A 22,638-nucleotide genomic window follows, 5' to 3' on the forward strand; every position below is an offset into this window, starting at 1 on the left:
GTAATTAGATAATTATATTTAATATTTTTATTAAATTACAACAAATTTGCTTGTTCGTTATTAGTTGTATTTAATATAAAACTTCTTTTTGTGATGACGTACGGAACCAAGTTGTGGTCATTTATGACGGGCCTCATAAGAAGGCTAATGGTCGCCCAGAGAGCAATGGACCTCTTCATTGCTCTCGCATTATTTGAATACGAACGTCTTTAACCAATGTGTGTTGCCGGTGATGACATACGGATGCGAAACGTGGTCACTTACGACGGGCCTCATGAGGAGGCTAATGGTCACCTAGAGAGCAACTGACCTCTTCATTGCTCTCGCATTATTTGAATACGAACTTCTTTAACCAGTGTGTGTTGCCGGTGATGACATACGGATCCGAGACGTGGTCACTTACGACGGGCCTCACGAGAAGGCTAATGGTCGCCCAGAGAGTAACGGACCTCTTTATTGCTCTCGCACTATTTGAACACGAACGTCTTTAACCAATGTGTGTTGCCGGTGATGACATATGGATTCGAGACGTGGCCACTTATGACTGGCCTTCAAGAGGAGATATGCAGAAGAACCTAAGTCACCGAAGTAGCTCCAAGAATTGCTCGTTTGAAATGGCAGTAGGCCAGACACAACCTATAGCTGTTGGTGCCGTAAGGTTTCCAAGTGGCGATCACAAACCCGTAGATTCGGCGTGGGTGCCCCCACTGGACTGACTGCATAATTAACGCCGTGAGAAGTAGCTGGATTCGGGCAGCGCAGGACCTGACATCATGTCGATTTTTGGGGAAGACATATGCCTTGCAAAAGGCGTTCATCAGCTGGAAAGAACAAGTGAATAGAACTAGTAAAACAATTGTTTCATTTACGCGTTTTATTGTTGAAATTATATTGTATAAAAACTTACTGCGTTACAATAATCATGTATTTATTTAACAGTAAATAAACACGTGCACAATAGGAATATGAAACTCAACATTTTAAGAAGCAACTGCGCGAATATCTCCGTGCATTCGCTCTTGCCGCAACAAATGTGACAGACCAGCCATTCCAGGTTGGGTACGGAGGTCAACTGTACCAGGAGGTCGTCGGAGTTCACGCGGACATATTCCTCCAAATAAGTCCAACCGTGTAACAAGGAACATTCCAGAATTGCTAGGGTTATCGCCATCTGTGAACAGGATACTTAATTTTTCATGATCATATCATTTTAAAATGTACGAATGTAACGAATGTTTGTATATATATATATATATATATATATATATATATTTATATGTACTCTTATATATACACTTGCACATATTCATATATATACATATGCGTATAATGTATATATATGTGCATAATATACTCTGAAATGTGTAGTATGTGTCAAAGTTTTAAATTTTTTTGTGTAAACCATAAACTGCCCTCTCCTTCAAGTCCCTTATCTCCATCCGAAGGTTGTCTGGTAGAGATCGCCTTGAGCGATAAGACCGCCTCTTGTACCTCTATACAAATTGTTTAATTCTAGATATTATCTAGTTTTTATGGTTGAATTTTCTTTGAGATGTATGTCTATAGTTATTTCTGTGTACAATGAAGTAGAAATATGTATAAAAATAAAATCATAAAACACCAAGGTGACTACGAAAATTGGAAAATCAAATTGAGGTTTTTTTCTTCATAGCGTTCCTTGTTTTTTGGGATGCTTCGTTCCTCCTGCCACGTGTTAGGCAGCGACTATATATTTCTGGTGATTGAATTTTCAGATTTTTTTTTTACATTCTCCTTCCTTCCTTCGCAATATCTTTTATACCTTCCTTTTGTCTTTCACGTGTTCTATCTTTCTTCCTTCATCTATATTCTCTGATCACAATTTTGCATTACATATCACATATTTTTATCACTTATTTTTATGTAATACATTTGATTTCTAGTTTTACAATTTTATTTAAAAACCGTTAATTTTTAAAAGTTTTCATAATTCTTCTTTTCAGCCGATAAATGCTACTGCAAGGCAAAGCCCCCGAAAAGCCTCCCAAAAGCCTCCCATAAAGATAGCTACGATGACCATTCTTGCCCTGTCTGCATCTACTCTTCCTTCGACCCTATATCGTCGGAATTTTTTTTAATTTCGCTTGATTTTTTTTATCACAACATTTTTTATATCTTGCCAGTGTTATGGATCCTTTTGAAATTTTGCTAGAAGTAAGAGCTAATAATACCTCTGTAAAGAAGCAGACTGGTGCGTATTTTCTCCAGAAGATCTTAGGGAATGTGGGCATCTCTCGTACTAACAAACAGATGCTGAGAACGTAAACGATTTTTGTCACGAAATGCCCGTCGTCCAGTACTGATGCTGTAACAATAGAGATATTAAAATATTAATATATAATATCAGATATTTTCTTGGTAAAATCTATTACATATGCAACAGTTACATCTCACAGCTGTCCCGCCTCGATGGAAACAAGGTCGACAAGTATATCATATGTGTTGCTATGTCAAAAAAACTGTAGATTTTAAAGTCCATTGTTTACTTCTCAAAAATTAATTTAATTGGAGAAAAGGAGTAATCCTTCATTGAAAATGTCGATGTCGAAAAAAAATTGCTCAATTTTTTTTACGATTCCTAGGATATAAATTCTATAGTCTGTTATTGACGGTGTAATAGACACATGTATGAAACATTTCAATACAAAGAATATGGTCATCATACATATTAGTACAGGTATCGACCCTTTTCACATGGCATAGTAGATTTTACTGTATATCTTTAACAATAAGTCACATTGCTTTTTCAATATATGTATGGTATGTTATATTTAGATTCCTTTTATCATCATTTCAGCTGATATACCCACTGGTGGACAGGGCTTCTACCACAGACTTCTAATATCACTAGTATGGAGCCTATATGTTGACCTGACAAGGTCATCAAGAGTTGTAGGTGGACGATATAAGCCGTGCTTTTCCATGGTCAGGACTCCAGAATTTTGAGACCCCAGCGGCAAGTCCTGGACGCTATGTATCCTGCTCGCTATCACTACAATTTGCTAATTAGCTGAGTTGTGTTGATTTCTTTACTCTACGAAACTCATTCCTGTTTCAATCTCGAAAAATCCTTATAGATCTCTCCATGTCTTGTTAAGTATCTAGGAGTTTGGCAATGAGGTCCAGAGAGACCATCTTTCAGCACCATAAGTCATTACTGATTGTAAACTTTCATCTTTAGATACTAATAGACTATTTTAATTCCTATAACATCGTACAAATAATAGAAATATACAATAAGAAAATAGATGAACTAATTCAAACTTACATTTATATAGAAATGTTATGTTATTGATTAATAATGATAGTGCCAGAAATATAGCTGGTGTGGTAGCCATTTTGTATATGTCAATTTACCGTTTTGATACGTTTGAATATATAAAAATAAACATTTCAATCGAAACTATTAAAATATGAAATAAACATGGCTGACGTTTGACAGAGGATGATTCTGTTTGGACAAAGGTTCTGATTATTCTGCCAGTAATGTCAAAACGATAATTAATTATTTTTAAAAACAGCTTTATTGACTTTATCAGATAGAATATGTAATGGTCACGTTCCTTATTTCTGGCCACTATGTCAACAATACTTTTAAATGAATGAAATAAAATGTAGCTATTATTTTGCCTGATAGAACCAATTCAGATACATTATTACTATTATATTTTAATTGAAACTTTCAGGATGATGTATTTGTTGTGTTTTGTATTGAGCTGTGGTAGCCCGGCGGTAGAAGACAGACTTGCGTTCATAGATCGCGGGTTCGATTATACAGTCTTATATAATTCACACTTTGTGTTTTAATTATATAGGATTGTCACTGCTCACAAATAAGACTCCAGAGGATGGGAAACAGCATCCTCTGCGTACCATAATACACTGCGATAGCCAAACCGCCTGTTAAGTGTGGCGATTATGGTATATCTCCCATAGATATCTTTGAGGGAGACCTATGCCTTTCAGAGGGTGTTTACGGTCGGAAACGACGAAGCCATTAAAAATAGAAGGTTCGAGACTGATTGGCGAAATAATTGACTATTTAATGGAATCAGGCGTTACCTTACGGAAGTCCATCCGAAGTAAGAAAAGGACCAATATTTATCCACTTCCGCACATGCAGTGGTAGTCGTGCAACAAAGTGCACCACCCGCCAGCCCGCTGATAAATGCGTATGCGGTAAGCAATACGAATTACACAACCGCCACTGTCAAATCACTCAACACGTGTTTCACCCCTCCACGGGGCAGCTTCAGGAGTTATGTTACACCAATTAGTGCCAAACAGAGAGTCAGAATTAAGTCAGAAATAATTGACGTAATTATCGTAAATGCTTTTGTGTTTGAAGATGGTAACTGGGACCTTATGATTCCGAATTGAAGACCCCGAACTAGTAAACTAAGCGTAAGACCTCTAGGAAATATTTGGAGAAGGTTTTTGTTTAGCAATGGACATATAAAGACTTGAAACTCCCAAGCATAAGGAAGGCAGGTAAATTTGTTTTCCTAAGTCGGTAGTACTGTCTATAACATATGGCAAGCAAAGTGTCTGACACTGTCTAGGCCCTCCATTCCCAGGCGTCCTATGTAGGATTTCCCCCCTATGTCTAGAAATTGTAAACAGAAATATATAGGTTCTGACTATGTTAGAGGAAATTTTGTAAGACTATTTAAAAAAAAAAACAAATGCCAAGCGACTGTTTTTCAAAAGTTGGAATATCATTTGTCTCAGCCCAAAACAATTTTGAAGGATGTTTTGTGTCTAAAATGCGTCTACGTTGATCGATGTCATACTGCATTGGTTCTTCGCGATTTTTTTTTACCGAAAACTCGACCTATAAATCCGCAACTGTATTTACACTCGTATTCGCCTGTTTTGGCTCTACGACGCCGTTTTGATACGATTTAGGAGATAAAAACCAAATCAAAGAAAGTCTTCTTTTACCTGATCCCTGTTATTGGTGACCTCTCGTTTCCCTTTCTTATTTTTTGGACAGGTATCTGTTTTTCGATAATATTTTTCATTAACTTTTTTCTCTCTCTCATCCTTCACAATTTTTTTTAATTATTTTCTCTTTTTTTCTTTACAATATGTCTCACTCTCGCATATTTTCACATTGCATTCATGCTTTATTTTTCATCCTTCACACGTGCTGCAATTTTACATTTAGATTTTATTTTTCGCTTTTTATAATATTCGTTATTCATTTTCCATTGCTGAATTTTTTTATACAAAACAGGCTTATATGTATCACAGCCAGTTATCAATCTTACCCGAATTTAGTTTTATTTATAGTTTTAACTTTCTTTAGGACCTTGCAGTATTGTAAGAACCGCACATTCAGGTCCACGCTGCTACTCTCTACCCTCCTAGCTTGATCTCAATCTCTGTTCGTATATATATTGAATAAGGTACGGCAGGTAATTACGTGCATCAGGGTCTAGTCCACCTCCGAATTACACATGCACAAGGAACTCTTCGCGAGCTTGAACCTTTACAGGTACTCAGATGGGGGATTGCCCATGAGCATCTGAACCAAACATTAACCCAGTTGGACTTTCAGATGTATGTGTAAGGCTGATAAGGCATCAGAGAAGAATTTCTTCCTTAGATGCCATTGTACCTTCCGTGTACATTCTATACCATTTGTCAAGCGTGTCCATCCTAAGTTGTCATGGAAACGGCATCTCGGGTATTCTGTTCACCCTGTGCTATCTTCAGTACCACGTTCTTGGCGAACTGATCCACTTACTCATTACGTTGTTTGGACGTCATGAAAGGAAAACGTTCTTGTGTTAGAATTTACGTTTAGAGGTTAAGAAATGATTCTTCCAATGATACGTTAAAGGTAAATAAAGAAATATCGATTTTTCCATTTAAAAGGCTTTCTTGGAACTTGATGTTCTGGAGCAGAGACCATGAACTGGTAGGCGAAGAGTAGGCACAAAATAGGACCGCTTCCAACAAATTCTACTTAAAAGCTATGGAATTGGTCTAAGGTGAATTGGTGATGACCTCTCGTCTTTATCTTCAACATATATAAACTGAGGTAGACCACACAGATTACCAATAAGACCGAATGCAAGTACCCAGCGCTTTCGACGACCTTAATAAGGATATATATCTACCTTGTATAGGTTTTTATAATCTCAAATATATGCAGTAATAAATTACATTCAAAATTTATAATATAATCATCATTTATTCCTATGTCTCCAAGTTGGCGCAGAGGGCGTCCACAGTACGTCGCCATCCCGAGCGGTCTTGAGCCTCGCGCTTTACTTCGCTCCACGTCATTCCAACTGCCTTCACTTCTGCAGTGATCGTCCGCCGCCATGTTTGCTTTGGGCGGCCACGTCTTCGCTTTCCTTGAGGATTCCATTCTAGAGCTTGCTTCTGTATGTGATCAGGGTCCATTCTGAATGTGTAGCCTACCCAGTTGCACTTGCAGCGTTTGATTTGCTGGTCGATCGGCATCTTACCGCAGCGTTTCCAGAGATCTTCGTTAGAGACTTTCTCGGGCCAGTATATACCGAGAATACGTCGAAGACAGTTGTTAACGAAGACTTAGAGCCGACGCGAGATATCTGTGGTGACCTTCCACGTCTCGCATTTATATAGCAACACGGTTTTAACATTTTACCGTAATATTTTTTTAGGAATACATAACCATAATCTGAAGTCCGAGTGAGTGTAATATAGTACAACAAAAACCCATTCCGGTTTATGATCCTTTTGGTCGTTAAAAAACATCGTAAACATTTGATATCGAAGTTTATCTAGAAAACAGACGCGTGCGACTGTTCTCTAAAATGAACGAACCGAGATTAAAATGAAAACTAAAAAACGGATAGAAATCCAATGTAAACATATATATTATCTCATTTTACTATTCAATAACATAGTGTGCTATGAGGTTTTGGAACTGGATAGTAATGTTGTGTTCGCTCATCACAAACCGGCGCTCAGGAATGGAGAAGTAGAAGTGTACTCTGACACAAATAGAGAAGAAGTTGACAGTGGAGAAGAAATTAAAGCGTTGCTCGAAGCTAAATACAAGTTTAGAAATGATGAAACATCAACTAGATATCGTATAACAAGAGATGATAGAGAATATGAAGGTAAGGGAAGGTTACATACAGGGTGTGTTATTAAGTTTAGCGGATATTTAATGGAATCAGGCGTTACCTCGCGGAAGTCTATCCTAAGTAAGAAAAGGACCAATATTTAGCCACTTCCGCACACACCGATTAGTGCCAAACACAGAGTCATTCTGTGTTTGGCACTAATCGGTGTAACATAACTCCTGAAGATGCCCCGTGGAGGGGTGAAACACGTGTTGAGTAATTTGGCGGTGGCGGTTGTGTGATTCACATTGTTTGCCGCATACGCATTTATCAGCGGGCTGGCGGGCGGTGCATTTTTTTTCATCGCATGACTACCACTGCATGTGCGGAAGTGGGTAAATATTGGTCCTTTTCTTAATTAAGTTTAGCGGATTTAAATTTACATTTATAATGTAGTGAACACCTGGAACTACATTTTTTTTTAAAATAACACCGCTAACGTGTATAGACCGATTCGTAAAAACACGTTGTCACAAGTCTTTCATTGGCGTTAAGGCGGCTCTTGAGGTACCCTCACAACAATTCAGCTTGAGGTATTGGCTCCGGGGAAAAGCCACGGAATGATTCTTCGAAATGGTATCATTTTTCCTCTAAATCTGTGGGACGATGTCCTACTAGTCCTACAGAGAATCGGAGATTGAAGGACAAGGTCTAAAATTGACAGAATCGCTACTCTTTGACGGTGTTCAAGTTTGAGAAGTTTCTTAGATGCTAACTCATTATCATCTATAAATCGAACAGCACCTCTTACAGCTGAAATATTATATGCATATATATTCAGATCATAAATGCCTTGGAAGCTTGCAACAAACTTAATCGTTTTTTTTATTTTCATTATCATTATCTCAAATCGTCGCCGTACCGAAAAAACTTGTATTATGCTATTGCATAGTTATTTCCTTTCTGTCAAATTCGACATCTACAGGTAGTATAGTACCTTATGTTTTTTCTAATGTAAAATGAAGGAGGTTTTTTTATTCCGTTATGTTTTCCATAAAAAAAAAGCAGTAATAGTCGTTCACTAAAATAGTTTAATGAAGTCCAAACGATAAACGACTATCACGATATATTTCGGGAACGAAATTCTCTCAAGTAAAATCGTAAGAGCGAATACGAGATTATTCGCGGAAAAAATGTTCTAGAAGTTTCCAATACTGGATATTGTTGGCGACTTTTGTACTTTTTTAAGAATATATTTAATGTAACGTCTTATTCATATAATCTGTTCTAAAGAATCGATCACAAACTAAGACAATGTGACTCGAAAAAAAATATAAAAAAACTATTGCGACGAAGTTGGCAGAAATATTTATATAAATAATATAGTGAACGCATTACTCTCAAAAAGGTTTAAATGTAATTCCTGTAAAAAATATTTTCAGTAATAACTCTGATAATTTCCAGAATATATGAACATAAATTAAATATTAGTTAGACCAGAAAGTAATATCGTTTCTGTCCACATATTTTACAGAAAAACCTATTGATTTTTACCGCTTTTTGATTTGTATACTAGATGGCAAAAGATCGATAACGAAGGTGAGTATATTGTTGATTAGAAATAAAAACTTGTTAAAAATGTTGTCGTGTGAATTTAACTTAAGAAAGCAATATTACTTTCCGGTAACCTTAATACAAAAATGCAGAAAAAAATGACCTTATTTTGGTATGTAAATAACAATTGTAGGTATGATTTATATAATAGCAGTTATTAGATAAATAAGGTTTTTGTTTCTCATATAAAATTTTATTTTCGCAATTATGAGTTTATTCAGTGGGTGCGACTAAATGTTCTCCAGTAAATAATGCAATTTATTCCCAAACTATGACGTCAGTTTAAAACTGTTCACTAGTTTTTGTTAGTAAAATTTTAATTTACAGCATGGCTGTCGCGACAGATATTGCACTGCCAGAATTTAGTTGCCTACCGTATTCCAATGTAAAATATAATTATAACTATATACTATTACCTTACTATATAATAAAGCTTTATTTCATTCCATACAAATGACTTAAGCATTAGTAATTTTAAATAGTAGTTTGATAATTTTGTATTAAATTTGTATGGACCCCCTCAGGGTAAAAGCCTCCTCCAAAGCTTTCAATTTTACTCTATCTGGCAACTTGGAACCCCCCGTGAGCTGACGTATCCAACATCTCGTCAACCCATCTGGCATTAGTTCTGCTTCTCGTTTTGGTACCTCGTCCCCCCGCACCTCAGTGAAGACCAAGAGACGTCCTAAAGACGTTCTCCTCACGCCCATCAGAGGGTTCCCACAGAACACTCGCCACACCGCACCCCCTGCAGACACTCGCAACACTGCAAGCGCAAACCACTCAGCATCTTCAGCAATCACTGCACCTGCAACACTTTACACAGGTCGTCGCGTTCTAAATAACAAAACGAAACATCACCCACTACGCCACAACTCCCGTTTTTAGTGAGCGGCCGTCCGCTTCCTAACCGCGAACAGCGTGGACAAACCGTGGTTGGATCCGGATCCCTCTTCGGTTCGCCTGTGGTCCACGCTGCCGTCCCAACCCGCAAGCACACTCCAGCAACACACCCTGTCAAAGCTCTACCGCGAAGAGCCGTAACAACGTGTGAGTCCCCGTGCAACTGGTAGTCGCCTCCCCAGCTTTTAGTTTCTAGTTTAAATCTAGTTCACGGACCCTTTCGCTCCGTGAACTCAGTACCGATGAAGCTGTAAAAGCCTTAGGGCTAATAGCATTAACATCTTCAGAAACAATAGATGGTACCTCGTGGTCCCGTCCATTTTGAAACACTTTGTGTCCACCTGTTATTATCGTGATACCTATATATGTGAAATAAATTCAATAATTTTTGATGCATAAATACTGACCGATGCAGCTGTTGAACAAGGTTAAAGTCGATAAGTTCAAAACGACCCGTCAACCACGTGAAATACTGACATTTCCAGACCAATTATCAAATTTATTTCCAATATAACTCTACTATAAAGTCTTACAAAACCTTAACAAAAAGATGTTACAAAATGACTGCATTCTATATTTAATGAAATCAGGCGTTACCTTGCGGAAGTCCATCTTAAGTAAGAAAAAGACCAATATATAGCCACTTCCGCCCATTCAGTGGTAGTTGTGCAACAAAGTGCACCGCCCGCCAGCCCGCTGATAAATGCGTATGCGGCAAACAATGCGAATTACACAACTGCCACCGTCAAATCACTCAACACGTGTTTCACCCCTCTATAGGGCATCTTCAAGAGTTATGTTACACCGATTAGTGCCAAACACAGAGTGCATTCTATATATTTTCAATCTCCACAACCATACATCATTCTACCGTTCTCTGCTAAAATGACTGCCTATCTACACTTTTCTCCCACTTCATCTGCCTACATTTCAATTATAGTTACACAATCATCTATTTGTCTCCTGTAAAGTACCGACTTTACTCACTCCTCCACAATACAATATATTCTTCTCGGGAACGCTCTTTTCTCTCTCTTTTCGCTCTTTTCTTCTCTCCCCCTCGATGTTAGTATGATCAGGAATCGTTGCACTTTCAAATCGAAGACTCGACAGCTGTCGCTTGACAAGCAGACGGAATCATCACGATAACTGGATTTTATTATTTACTATAATTATATGAATATTATATGTAGATATTTAAACATATATTACGGTATATTTATATAATCATAATATGCAGTAGTCATTAGTATATATATATAAGATGTTTTTAATCTTAGTGATTTTATGTTTTGTCTCTTATGATATTTAGTTGCTTTACCTATCTTCATATGGTGATAAATGATCATCTAACTATTAACTGGTAGAGAATACCTTCAGCATTAAATTCGCCGTTATGCATATATGTTATTCTAAGTATTTTAAAAAATAAATAATTACACATTGTGGATCGAGAAATGATAAATGAGTCAATTTTCCAGATTTTTCTTCATCTATTAAAAACTTTTTAAATACCATGATTCATTTAAGAAAAAACTTTTAAATTTAAAACTATGAAAAGTAAGGTTTAATATATTGTCACAAAGCACGAGTTACGTCTTTTATGTACCTCAGAACTCTCTAAAAATTAAACACGGAACCCTAGGATCAAGAACACGCGTTACCTTCAAGTTATTTATAAATTTTTGTGTACGGTTCTCGGAAATTCTAACCGAGTACTATCTAGAACTTACTAGAACCTTCTCCGTAGTATAAATAGGTGTATTCCCTATGACGACAGTTCAGTGTTGTTTTTCGAGTTATAAGATTAAGATCTACGTTCAGTGATATAAAGTGACGATTTGGTAAGTAAGACAGTGATTTCTTGAGCGATTTGGAAGCTAAGTTTGGACTAAGCGAAAGTATAGCTTATGTTAAAGTAGGGTGACCATCTGATTTGTGAATAAAGGACACCTTGTCAACTAGTGGTGTTTCATTTCGAGTCAGAACCCACAGTACGTATCAATATCTTTTGGGAAATTGTTTAATATACTTTAAATCGGGCTTGTCATGTCGTATTCCATTTACGAATTTCTCAGGAGATGAAAAAGTAAGTCTAAACCAGAGTTCCCCAAACTTTTTTGTGTCGTAGACCCCTTGCCATGTTTTTCCGTGTTGAGTAGACCCCGTACTTACCTGATATTGATATCCTGTAAATTTCTAACTGTAGTGAAGTTTAGTGTTAAAAACTTAAAGTAAAAACACATGTTAATTTATACATTTATTAATTGAATTTAAATTAAAACTACTCAAAATATAATTTTGTATCTGTTATGTAAAATATAACAACAACAGTAACATATTAATAATTATAATGTAAATGTTTTGATATTATAAGATAGTATGATGTAAGTAAATAGGTACTATCGGTGTATGTGTTGAGATCCACTATCGTGGACTCCCATTTTCATTTCATGGACCCCCAAATCTTTTTTCGCTGACGTAGACCCCTTGCAGGTTGTCATAGACTACTAGGGGTCGATATGGACCACTTTGGGAATCACTGGTCTAAACCAAAATAAAAATTCTACCAGGGTCGCATGACGAGAAGAAGCTCGCCTGGGTGTTTCGGTCGTACGCAGCGCGTCGTATAGTAGGCGGCATGGAAACCAGCATCAGCATGTATCCGTACAACGTGGCTATATCCAGGAGCGGCAAGCATTGGTGCGGCGGCTCCGTCATCGACGAGCAGTGGGTCTTCACTGCTGGACATTGTTTGGAGTCGTGAGTAACATCATACATAAAGAAGAATGTAATACTTTTTTAGATATATGAGGCTACTGAAAGCGAGCAGTTCAAAAACGATCACTCTCGTGATTATTAGGGGAGATCTATGTCTTACAATGGAAGTCTAGTCTAGTCTACTCTAAGTAAGAAAAAGGGCCAATATTTAGCCACTTCCGCACATGCAGTGGTAGTCGTGCAACAAAGTGCAGCCCGCTGATAAATGCGTATGCGGTAAACAATGCGAATTACACAACTGCCACCGTTAAATCACTCAACACGTGTTTCACCCCTCCACGGGTCATCTTCAGGAGTTATGTTACACAGATTAGTGCCAAACACAGAGTCAACTCTAGTCTAATCTAAGTATAATCTAGTCTAGTCTGGGCTGATATGATAATGATTATGATGAAAAGAAAATAGTGTGATCAAAGGTACCATTTAATATATGTACCATGGAATATTATGTCCACAATTGCTAAAGAATATAGATAGGGATCCCCATAGCGGCGGCCATAAAAAAAGGTTAGATTGTATGTTCATTCATTTTTAACATTGGGTTTGTAAAATAGTATTGTTTTGTCAGGGCATACGACGGAGATGAGCAGAAGTTACTGCCTTACATCGTCAGGGCGGGCAGTTCCTTTCACAACAAAGGCGGATATCAAGCACGAATCAATAAGGTAGAGTTAATATACTTATAATACTCATCTACTTACTTAATATGTTACTTTATGTCAAGTTAGAAATAAATTAAGTTATTCTAATTACATCACTCAAAACAAAACGACTGCTTCCTAACGCGTACTAATATAAACTGGAAAAAAATATATTTCACCTATAATTGCGTACTCAATTAAATATATGTAGTTAGGAGAGGTACAAACTCATCTGAGAACAGTTCAAAACAATCTCAGTTAAGTTTTTTCGGTCTATTCTTACCAGGTATTCTTCCCGCCTCTTTACACTCCTGGGAATGCTGACTACGACTTCTCTCTCGCGCGCCTGGATCGTCCGTTGCCAATAGGACGCAACATCGCTGTCCTAAACCTTCCTTCCAGAGACTACGGCATCAAACCCGATGACATCCTCATTGTCACCGGCTGGGGAAGTACTGATGTAGGTATACCTGTTACAATACCTTGAAGTTCTTACTTCGTTAGTTCTGCAATAAAGTGCTGCAGTCTAATTAATGGAATCAGGCGTTACCTTGCGGAAGTCCATCCTAAGAAAGAAAAGGACCACTATGGACTCTGTTTTTTTTTTATATGGGCCCCGCTATTGGGGGCCTCTCGTACCCCTATCAGGTGTGGGACAGGGACTTTTGTTATAATTTATTTAGTTTTTCACATATTATTTTATTTTCTTTCCCTTCATGTATACTTCTTAAGTTCTTTCGTTCAGTTTTCTTACATATTTCTCCTTTCATTCCCTTTCGCTCTGTGACCTTTCATTCCTTCCTTGTTACACATTACATTTTATCTTTATTTCTATTTGTTTACATTATTATCACATTTTGTATCACTTTTTGTATATTACATTTTATCACATTTATTTCTTATTATCTATCTACATTTCTAAATTTTCCTTAACTTTTACTTTTGTCTATTACTCTTATAATGATTTTTTTGCAATATGCGAGGAAGTCTTTTTTGGTGTCTTTTCCGCTTATCAGGGAGGCTATTGACTCCTCCCTGATTTTAACGCCAGACCGGCACTCGAAGTCGAGGACTCTGTGTTTGGCACTAATCGGTGTAACATAACTCCTGAAGATGCCCCGTGGAGGGGTGAAACAGGTGTTGAGTAATTTGGCGGTGACGGATGTGTGATTCGCATTGTTTGGCGCATACGCATTTATCAGCGGGCGGTGCACTTTGTTGCACGACTACCACTGCATGTGCGGAAGTGGCTAAATATTGGTCCTTTTCTTACTTAGTGCTGCAGTCTATAATAAACAGTAATAGGATTTAGGATTAGGATAAAGTAAATAAAAATGGGATAGTCGGTTCAGACTCCCAAGAAATTGGTAGTAGTAGTGTATATGAGTATAGGCTTATATGTATGTAGTATATAGTTTATTGAGTAACTTTCTTCTATGCAGAATTGTGATCCTTTTGCACGTCCTCACAATGTAAATAATGCTAAAGGCGACAACATGTAAAGATCCCTTGATTTATAAGTCGCCTGTTAAAATATAACTAATTTTTAAGTTTCCTGAACGAGTAAAAATAAAATAAAAAATAAGTAAGTTAAGAAGCCTCTAGAAACAAAATAAATTGTAAGCAATAAAAACTGTATAAGGTATTTCTATTACATTATAAGTTAAATATGTGAATGTGAATAATTTAAACAAATGAGTTTATAGCTGTGATAATGTAATTTTGATGGCCAATAAAAACTGTGATCTGGGAATGTAGATGGAGGAAGAAAGGCGAAGCTTTTAAGAAGATATGTAAGTAAGGAAAAGTAGATTTTGTGAAGTACAAAATGATGATTCAAAAGAAACTGTGAAGGTAGAAGAAATGCGGAATATAACTAATAAACATGAAACATAAACATTAAAAAAACACCATCGACTCGGATGGCAGTGCTGCCGAAAGCCGACGAGAAACTCAATAGTTGCTCTTTACAAATAATATAAATAAATATAGTTTTATAAAGAGTGTGCGACATTAATTAGCTTCCTGAGTAAGAGTCGACAAACATAGTACATAATAATTTACTTTGTTCAATAACATTTTTTTTTAATTTTAGTTTTAAATATCTCCAGTGGCAGATCTGAAATTGTTTGTGGCATTTTTTTGCACATACATACATTTTGTGCCATAAATGATTTATTTAATTTTTGAAGACAAAATCTAGGAGTATACATTTGAATGTATGACAAACATAACATTATTTAAGATATATTATGACGCATCCATATGAATACCAGCTTTATTAAAAATTTCTCGCAGAGAATCCATGCATGGCACGCACAGCTCTTTATTTCTCATCTGCTGGTCCTATAGGAGATCGAAATAATCTCCTACTGTACTAAAGATCATCGAGGGTATGTGACTAGAAAATCTACGTAACATAAAGGTGTATATCAACAATATTTTTTTAGCAATCCGGTTTCGGAAACATCCCAGATAGGCTTCGCTTCGTACCCGTTCCTGTGATGACGGCTGAGGACTGTCAGAACGCGTACCGGTTCTACATCACCCCGAGGATGATGTGCGCTGGTTATGCAACTGGAGGAAAAGATGCATGCAATGTAAGTAAACTATATATTTGTTCTAATATACGTATTCCATTCGTAGGTCGTAGATTCGATTTTATTTAATTCACATTTCGTGAATTTATTATATAGGATTGCCACTGCTCACAAATGTGGTTCCAGAGGATGGGCAGCAGCAACTTCTGCGTACAGTAATACCACATTTTAATCGCCAACCCATCTGCCAAGAGTGGCGATTATGATGTGAACTCGATTGCGGTTTTAATTCCAAAACTCAACTCTTTTTTGTTTATTTTTATTTTCTAATAATTAATCAAATGTTCCTTCATCATCTACAAGGAATTAACAATTGTCACCCTCAACACGAAACGTCAATGTTCGTTCACTATTTTCGTTTTAATTCAAATCATCGTGAACTGTCACGGCATTATATGATATTCGTTGGAACGATAGTGGTGCCATCTATCGAAAGTTGGTCATACTGACTTAGAAACCTTTGTGAGTTTATTCACAATAACTTTGGCAAAGATGATCACATGATCAAATGCATAGTTTACGATTCTATGAAGGACATACAGACAAATATTAATTTTTATACATATATATAATAGATACACATTGCTTGTTCAACCTCCGTTGGTGTCGAATTGTTTTCAAGTTTCGAACACGACTCGATACGTTCCCTCTAGATGTACGGACGACATATATGTCACGAAAAGTCACTTGATGCGAGCAGCGCATGACCGGACTAAGTGGGGAGCTTTGGTGGGGGGGGAGCTTTTCCTTGCTTAAGTCAAGCTATTTAGTAAAGAAATAATGACTTATACAACCGTCGCAATAAATACATGTATTGGTCTACGTCATGGTTGCAGACTTATTAAGACTAGGGGCCACTCGGGCGAATCATGAACTGATGGCGGGTCGGCCGCCAGAAGTATAGGTAATTATTTTTTTTTTGGTTTTATTCTGGAATACAATTCAATATTTTTCGAATGTACGAGAGTATTTTTTTTGCTGTCGGCGGGCCACCAGTATTCGACCGGAGGGCCGCGGTCTGTGCATCCATGGTCTACGTTCACGGTCAACGTGGTCTATGTACAATTTCTCGCGAATTGTGTTGTTTTGCTATATAAGAAAATTATCTTTAATAAAAAGATATATACATACATATTTCCTATAGAGTGTATTAAACAGTAGTATCAATCAAAAACTAACTTTAATATTAAAATACTACGGTTTATAATAGCACGACTCCGGAGGTCCAGCGGTAAGAGATGGCATACTCCTCGGCATCGTTTCCTTCGGAGGGAAGAAGTGTGGGGACCCTCAGTCACCAGGCGTCTACAGCCGGGTCTCCGAGGTCACGGCCTGGGTCACACTCACTATCAACGCCAACGAGGCTAGCAACGTTCCGGAACTGAGGCCCAACATCATCAAGGCGAGACAGAGGGAGAGGGAATTACAGAAGTAAGAGATTGAGATACACCACAACACATATACACGGACACAATTTTGTTCGGAAATCGTTTTGCTAATACATTTATAGTGCAAACAGACAAGGAGTGGAACAACAAATATATATCATTGTATCCAACTTAATTTATAACTTGGGAGTCTTCAAGTCAAGAGTGAATAGGTTTCTTCTAGGCAACCTGGTAGTATCGTAGACCTCGTCATCAGGCGAGAAAGAGGTGAAATGCTTCGCTAATATATATATATATATATATATATATATATATATATATATTTATTTCACTTTCCCTAATACTATTTGATAGGGATAAATCATATTCATTGATTTATTGTATCCTGCCTACTGTGTATGCCTAAATAAACTTATGATCATTAGAGAATATTGCCACGCTTGGCAGTCGGGTTGGCAATAGTATTGTTGTTTTATGGTATGCAGAGGATGCCGTTGCCCATCCTACCGCTGCCATAAATGATGATTAGTAAATAATTTCAAATATCATCATCAGATTCAAAAGCCAAGTGGAGGACAAGAAGAATAAAATCAAGACCTGGCTACGGGAGACCCTCAGCTCGCCTACGTTCCTGGAGCTAGCGAAGAGGAAACTCAAGGAGGCCGGCTTCAACCTACGACGGCAGTACCGTCGGATGTTGGAAGGTCACCACGCGATGGACGACCGCACCATCGATGACGTGAACCTGGCCAACCAGATCAACGAGAAGATCCTCGGTGACGGAGAAGATAATGAAGCGGAAGCTCTCCTACGGATGATGGCGTTGCAAGAAATCATGGCAGAGAAGAAAGAAAACGAGGCTTTATACAAGAACGTAACACTTAGAGAAGTCACAGGTGCTATGATAGCAATTATCACATAATTATTATTTACTACGAAAGTTTTTTTTATCTATTTATATGCGTTTTGTATTACCCATCGCACAAAAACAGGTTTGAATGTACGTAAATATCATATAATTATATATGTAATTCAATGCAGTTTATATAGTATGATTATAAATAAAAAAAACATTATTTTAACAAAGCGTAGACTTCTTTTCAGAGATTAAATATGAAATAAAACTGTTCATCGATATATGTAATTTATTTAAATTACCAGTTTTTATAATTATGTATATTTGATTATAATAAAACATACTTCGTTCATATCAACGTTTTCTTAATATTCCATTCAATCTTCTTGAAAAATAAAAATATGAACATTTTTGTCTTAAAACGCGGAACCATGCCGAGTTAGCTTCATACATTCTATTTTTAACGACGTATGAATTGCGACAGATTGCACTACTTACCCCATTTTAGGAAATGAAATATTTTTTTCACTTCTTTTACAAGAAGTATATGCATTTAGACATAAAAGTTCACCTTGTAATTATAATTTCAGCATAACGAGTGATATTTAACCATTCAAATCAGTTTTCTTGCGCCATCTATCGAGATGTTGCACAAGATTTTTTTAATCCCTTACTAACTGCACTGAGTAACTGTCATTATCTGACACTATGCTAGTATAGTTTCTTTATGCACGGAGCTAATCTTATTATGATTGCGTCTGTGGGCGTAAATTATGTTACTTTTTTAAAATAAATAGTGCCCTTCTTAATGGCTGATAAATAATCAATTCTAATTACGATTTATAACAGTACATTAGAGGTTGTAAATTTCTCAATTATAAATTCTTATTATCCTAATGGTTGATCAAACATATACACACATTTTATTTATTTACTTAAAAATATAAGTCAAAAGAATTATATTTTCATTTCAGTGCATTAACTTTTTTTAAAAAAAATCTAAAACATAGTTTTCTTCATTCTTAACTTAATTATTGCTGAAGTGACATCTATTACAAGAATCGGAAAAAATGAAAAAGAGTTGTTTCAAAAAGCTATATTTGTAAAAATGTTAACGCTATTTATATAAATAAAATAAATAGGAAATTTCCAATATTTATTTATATCTACATACAAATAAATATTAAAAATTTCCTATAAGAGCAATTTCGTGTCACTAAAAAGTGTCAGACAGTTGTTAGTTTAGCTATTGCACGCTAGAGGGCGCTATAACAAAATTTATAGAAACATGTAAATGCTATTGTGGTTTAGCTATTGTACACTAGATAGCGCTACGTTTAAAATAAATATGCCTTATTCGACGTGACATTGTGGAATGTACGCATTTGCAAAAAATAATTAATAAACATTATGTCCATAGCGTCTTCATTTCACGTAAACATAAATTAGCGAAATTAGATCTTGCTTGCATTTAACTGCGTGGAAGTGAAAACATGCGCTATTTACATTTATTTAAATACGATCAGAGCGAGTGCGGTGAATGTTTACGTAATAATTAGTCACTGCCACTGTTGGCTTAGCCGCCGCGCGGAGCACCCGCCCGCTGGGATCTTGGGTTCGAATCGGAACCTATTTTTGACATCAGTATATAATTCATGCTTGAATTGCATCTGTCTATTTACGTATTATACAGGGCATATATAATTATGTGTAATATAAATTTTAAAGGAATAAATGCATGGTAAACACTACCTAATAATCAATGGTTTTAGAAATAATAAATTACTTAAGAAAAAGCGTTTTATAAATTTTAATATATATTTTTTTAACTATTACTACAGGTATGAACACCTAGTGTGTGTTCATTTGTTTTCTTTCTTACCTTACTAATTTTTAAAGCATTTTCTGAATTAATCTTACCATAAATATTGGTGTAAAGAACCTTTTTTATACGTATCATTTATTAATATTACAGTGTATTAGTTTAATACATTAATATAAAACCATTAAAAACATATAAAGTTTATTCAAGTGCCTCCATTGGCTGCAATACAGAACTTTAAACGTCAAAGCCAGTTATCTATAGCAGCATGCACTCCTATGAGAAAATTCTTGACTGGCAATCGTATGGATTGTGTTAGGAGCACCAAATTATTATGGTGTCTAAAGCAGAGTTCCCCAAACTTTTTTGTGTCGTAGACCCCTTGCCATGTTTTTCCGTGTTGGGTAGACCCCCTACTTACCTGATATTGATTTCCTGAAAATTTCTAACTGTAGTGAAGTTTAGTGTTAAAAACTTAAAGTAAATACACATGTTAATTTATACATTTATTAATTTAATTTAAATAAAATTTTGTATCTGTTATGTAAAATATACGTAACATATTAATATTTTTTTACTTTATAGGTACTTTTATAAATAATGTAAATGTTTTGATATTAAGATAATATGATGTAAGTAAATAGGTACTATCAGTGTATGCGATGAGATCCACTATCGTGGACCTCCATTTTCATTTCATGGACCCCTAAATTTTTTTTCGCTTACGTAGACCCCTTGCAGGTTGTCATAGACCCCTAGGGGTCGATATAGACCACTTTTGGAATCACTGGTCTAAAGCAAGAAGGATTAAAATTGGGACAAGATGATGGCCAGTATTCATCTCTGATGAAGTCTGAAATGTTCATTTATACTCAAGATTAGGTGGATCGAGTTTTATGACCCGGCGCCGTCTTGCTTAAAGAACTATGCTTGGTTATTGAACATGGTGTCGTTAGGTGGTTTTACTACCTTCTCAATAAAGGTATCTTAATACACTTGTGCCAATGTTTAGATAACTTTTTCACAAAAGTCTTAGTGTTTCCTTCATAGCTGACACCTTACCAAACCATGACATAAGTCGGAAACTGCTCACGTTGTACTCTGTTGACTAATTGGGAAGCCTTTTTTAGAGCTTTCACCATAAATACGGTGATATTGTTTATTAAAATAATGTTCAATAGTAAAAAAGTTTCAGATTCGTCAACAAAAAATTTTCTGTGACTTCTCTTTGCGTATCGCTTCAGTATTTGTTTTGATTTTACCATCATACAGTTTTTTAAATAATTGGTTAAGAAATGACCAGTGTGTCTTTTAGTTCGTGGTGCTACCTTATTCCGATATAAAATATTTCAATTTTGATCAGAATTTCTTTGAATTCTTATCCATTCTGCTTCGATGAGACGACCAGATATTTTTCTGTCACAAACAGAGGAGGTTTCATTGTATCTATCAATAGTGCGACATACAAACATAGGACTAATACCAAGCGTATGGAGGATATTAAACATTGTATTTGGCGCCATACCTACTTTATGTAATGCAATCGCAGCGATTCGGTTTTCTTTATCACCCCATTACGTTTTAATATCGCAAAATATTTTGCAATATATTTGCGCGAAAATATGTGAACACAATGAACAGTCATATTAAAATGACAGATTCCAAATTCAAAAGTAATAGTTTGTTTTTAATTATAATAGTATTTATGACCAGACTAAGTATAATTACTCTATCAAATTTTATTATTTATTGTCTGCTATTGCGAGAAACTATTTTTCTGTTCCATTCCAATAGAGTTAATTTTATTTTATTTACTTTATTGGAGATAAACAGTAACAAAAGGCAGTAAGAAAGTACAAAATTAGGAACTTAGAAATATTAAATTAGTTACAATTGTTACCTTATAACTATCTCACTGAGAACATTTAATGATTTATTGTCAAACAATGATGTTTAAAGGTGATATATATATACACACACCCACACACTTAACCATAATAAATTAAATTTGGCTGTCTAAATTCAATGTGATGTTATAGGATACATATATGTACATACATAAATATATATACATATATGTATGTGATGACACGGCGTGGGTAGGCTTTTCACTGGGTAGACCGTCAACATAGTTAAGGTAGCGGCGCTGGATTCAGGCAACGCAGGTCCGGTCATCATAACGATATTTGGGAGGAGCCTATAGCTTGCAGCGGGAATTTATCGAGTGAAAAGAAGAAGCAGAAGATATATATAAATACACGTGGTCCTCGGGTTTAAAGAGCTGTGATTCCTCGGCATTGACTCAATGTCTTTTTTGTTTTGAGGTCCACTTGGAGATGGTATTAACAGGCCTGGTGTGTGTTTTATATATGTATATATGATCCCTTCAACCTATATTCCCTTCAGAGCTATGATCCCTTGGCATTAACTAGCCTATCTTCTTTTGATCTTCTTCGGCCTTTTTATTACGAGGATACCAGATTTTCTTGATGACTGATATGCGGCCAACCACTCACGTTGTTTACCGTGCAATGCTCTATTATCAGAAACTCATATGCCATTGACTGTGATTGTTTTTTGTATATAATTCTTATTAATCATCTGTGATATAACATGTTGCAATATGTCACAAAGAAGTAGGAGATTTTTACAAAGCCAGAGACAAATATAGCTGGTTGAATACACGATTTGCTTTACTTCCTTTTATCTCTTCCGATCCACTTAAAAACAATTACAAGTTTAGTGGGTGTGTATTAGACGTGTGAATTTTATGCCAAAATTTGTATATCGTCTTAGAGTTCTCGAAGTTTTTCTTGAACAGAGCGTTGCATCTGCGACAATATAATCCCGTCAAATATAACCAATCCTTTCGGCAAATATTTAATCGTGTTTTTATCTCGTTCGCAGTGCAAACAGCCGTTATCAAT

The 22,638-nt window shown here is 36.1% G+C and overlaps 2 protein-coding genes across 2 annotated transcripts; one reads left to right on the forward strand and one right to left on the reverse strand.

The window, feature by feature from the left end:
• Positions 1–914: 914 nt before the first annotated feature.
• On the reverse strand, positions 915–6,336 carry LOC137925770 (uncharacterized). Its single transcript, XM_068769238.1, has 3 exons — positions 6,285–6,336; positions 2,211–2,344; positions 915–1,171 (listed from the first exon to the last, which is right to left on the reverse strand). The coding sequence occupies exons 1-3, from the start codon at positions 6,334–6,336 to the stop codon at positions 929–931; spliced, it is 429 nt and encodes a 142-aa protein (XP_068625339.1). The 3' UTR covers positions 915–928.
• Positions 6,337–6,826: 490 nt separating this feature from the next.
• Positions 6,827–18,163, forward strand: LOC137925541 (trypsin-5-like). The gene is made up of 7 exons (XM_068769000.1): positions 6,827–7,160; positions 12,197–12,386; positions 12,973–13,069; positions 13,332–13,505; positions 15,496–15,645; positions 16,856–17,076; positions 17,589–18,163. Exons 1-7 carry the CDS (start codon positions 6,872–6,874, stop codon positions 17,953–17,955), a joined length of 1,488 nt encoding a protein of 495 aa, XP_068625101.1. The 5' UTR covers positions 6,827–6,871; the 3' UTR covers positions 17,956–18,163.
• Positions 18,164–22,638: the final 4,475 nt, after the last annotated feature.

Source organism: Battus philenor, unplaced genomic scaffold (assembly GCF_028537555.1).
Source record: "Battus philenor isolate CCGP_79_NKW_IND1 unplaced genomic scaffold, ilBatPhil1.0.hap1 SCAF_27, whole genome shotgun sequence".
Classification (NCBI taxonomy): domain Eukaryota; kingdom Metazoa; phylum Arthropoda; class Insecta; order Lepidoptera; family Papilionidae; genus Battus; species Battus philenor.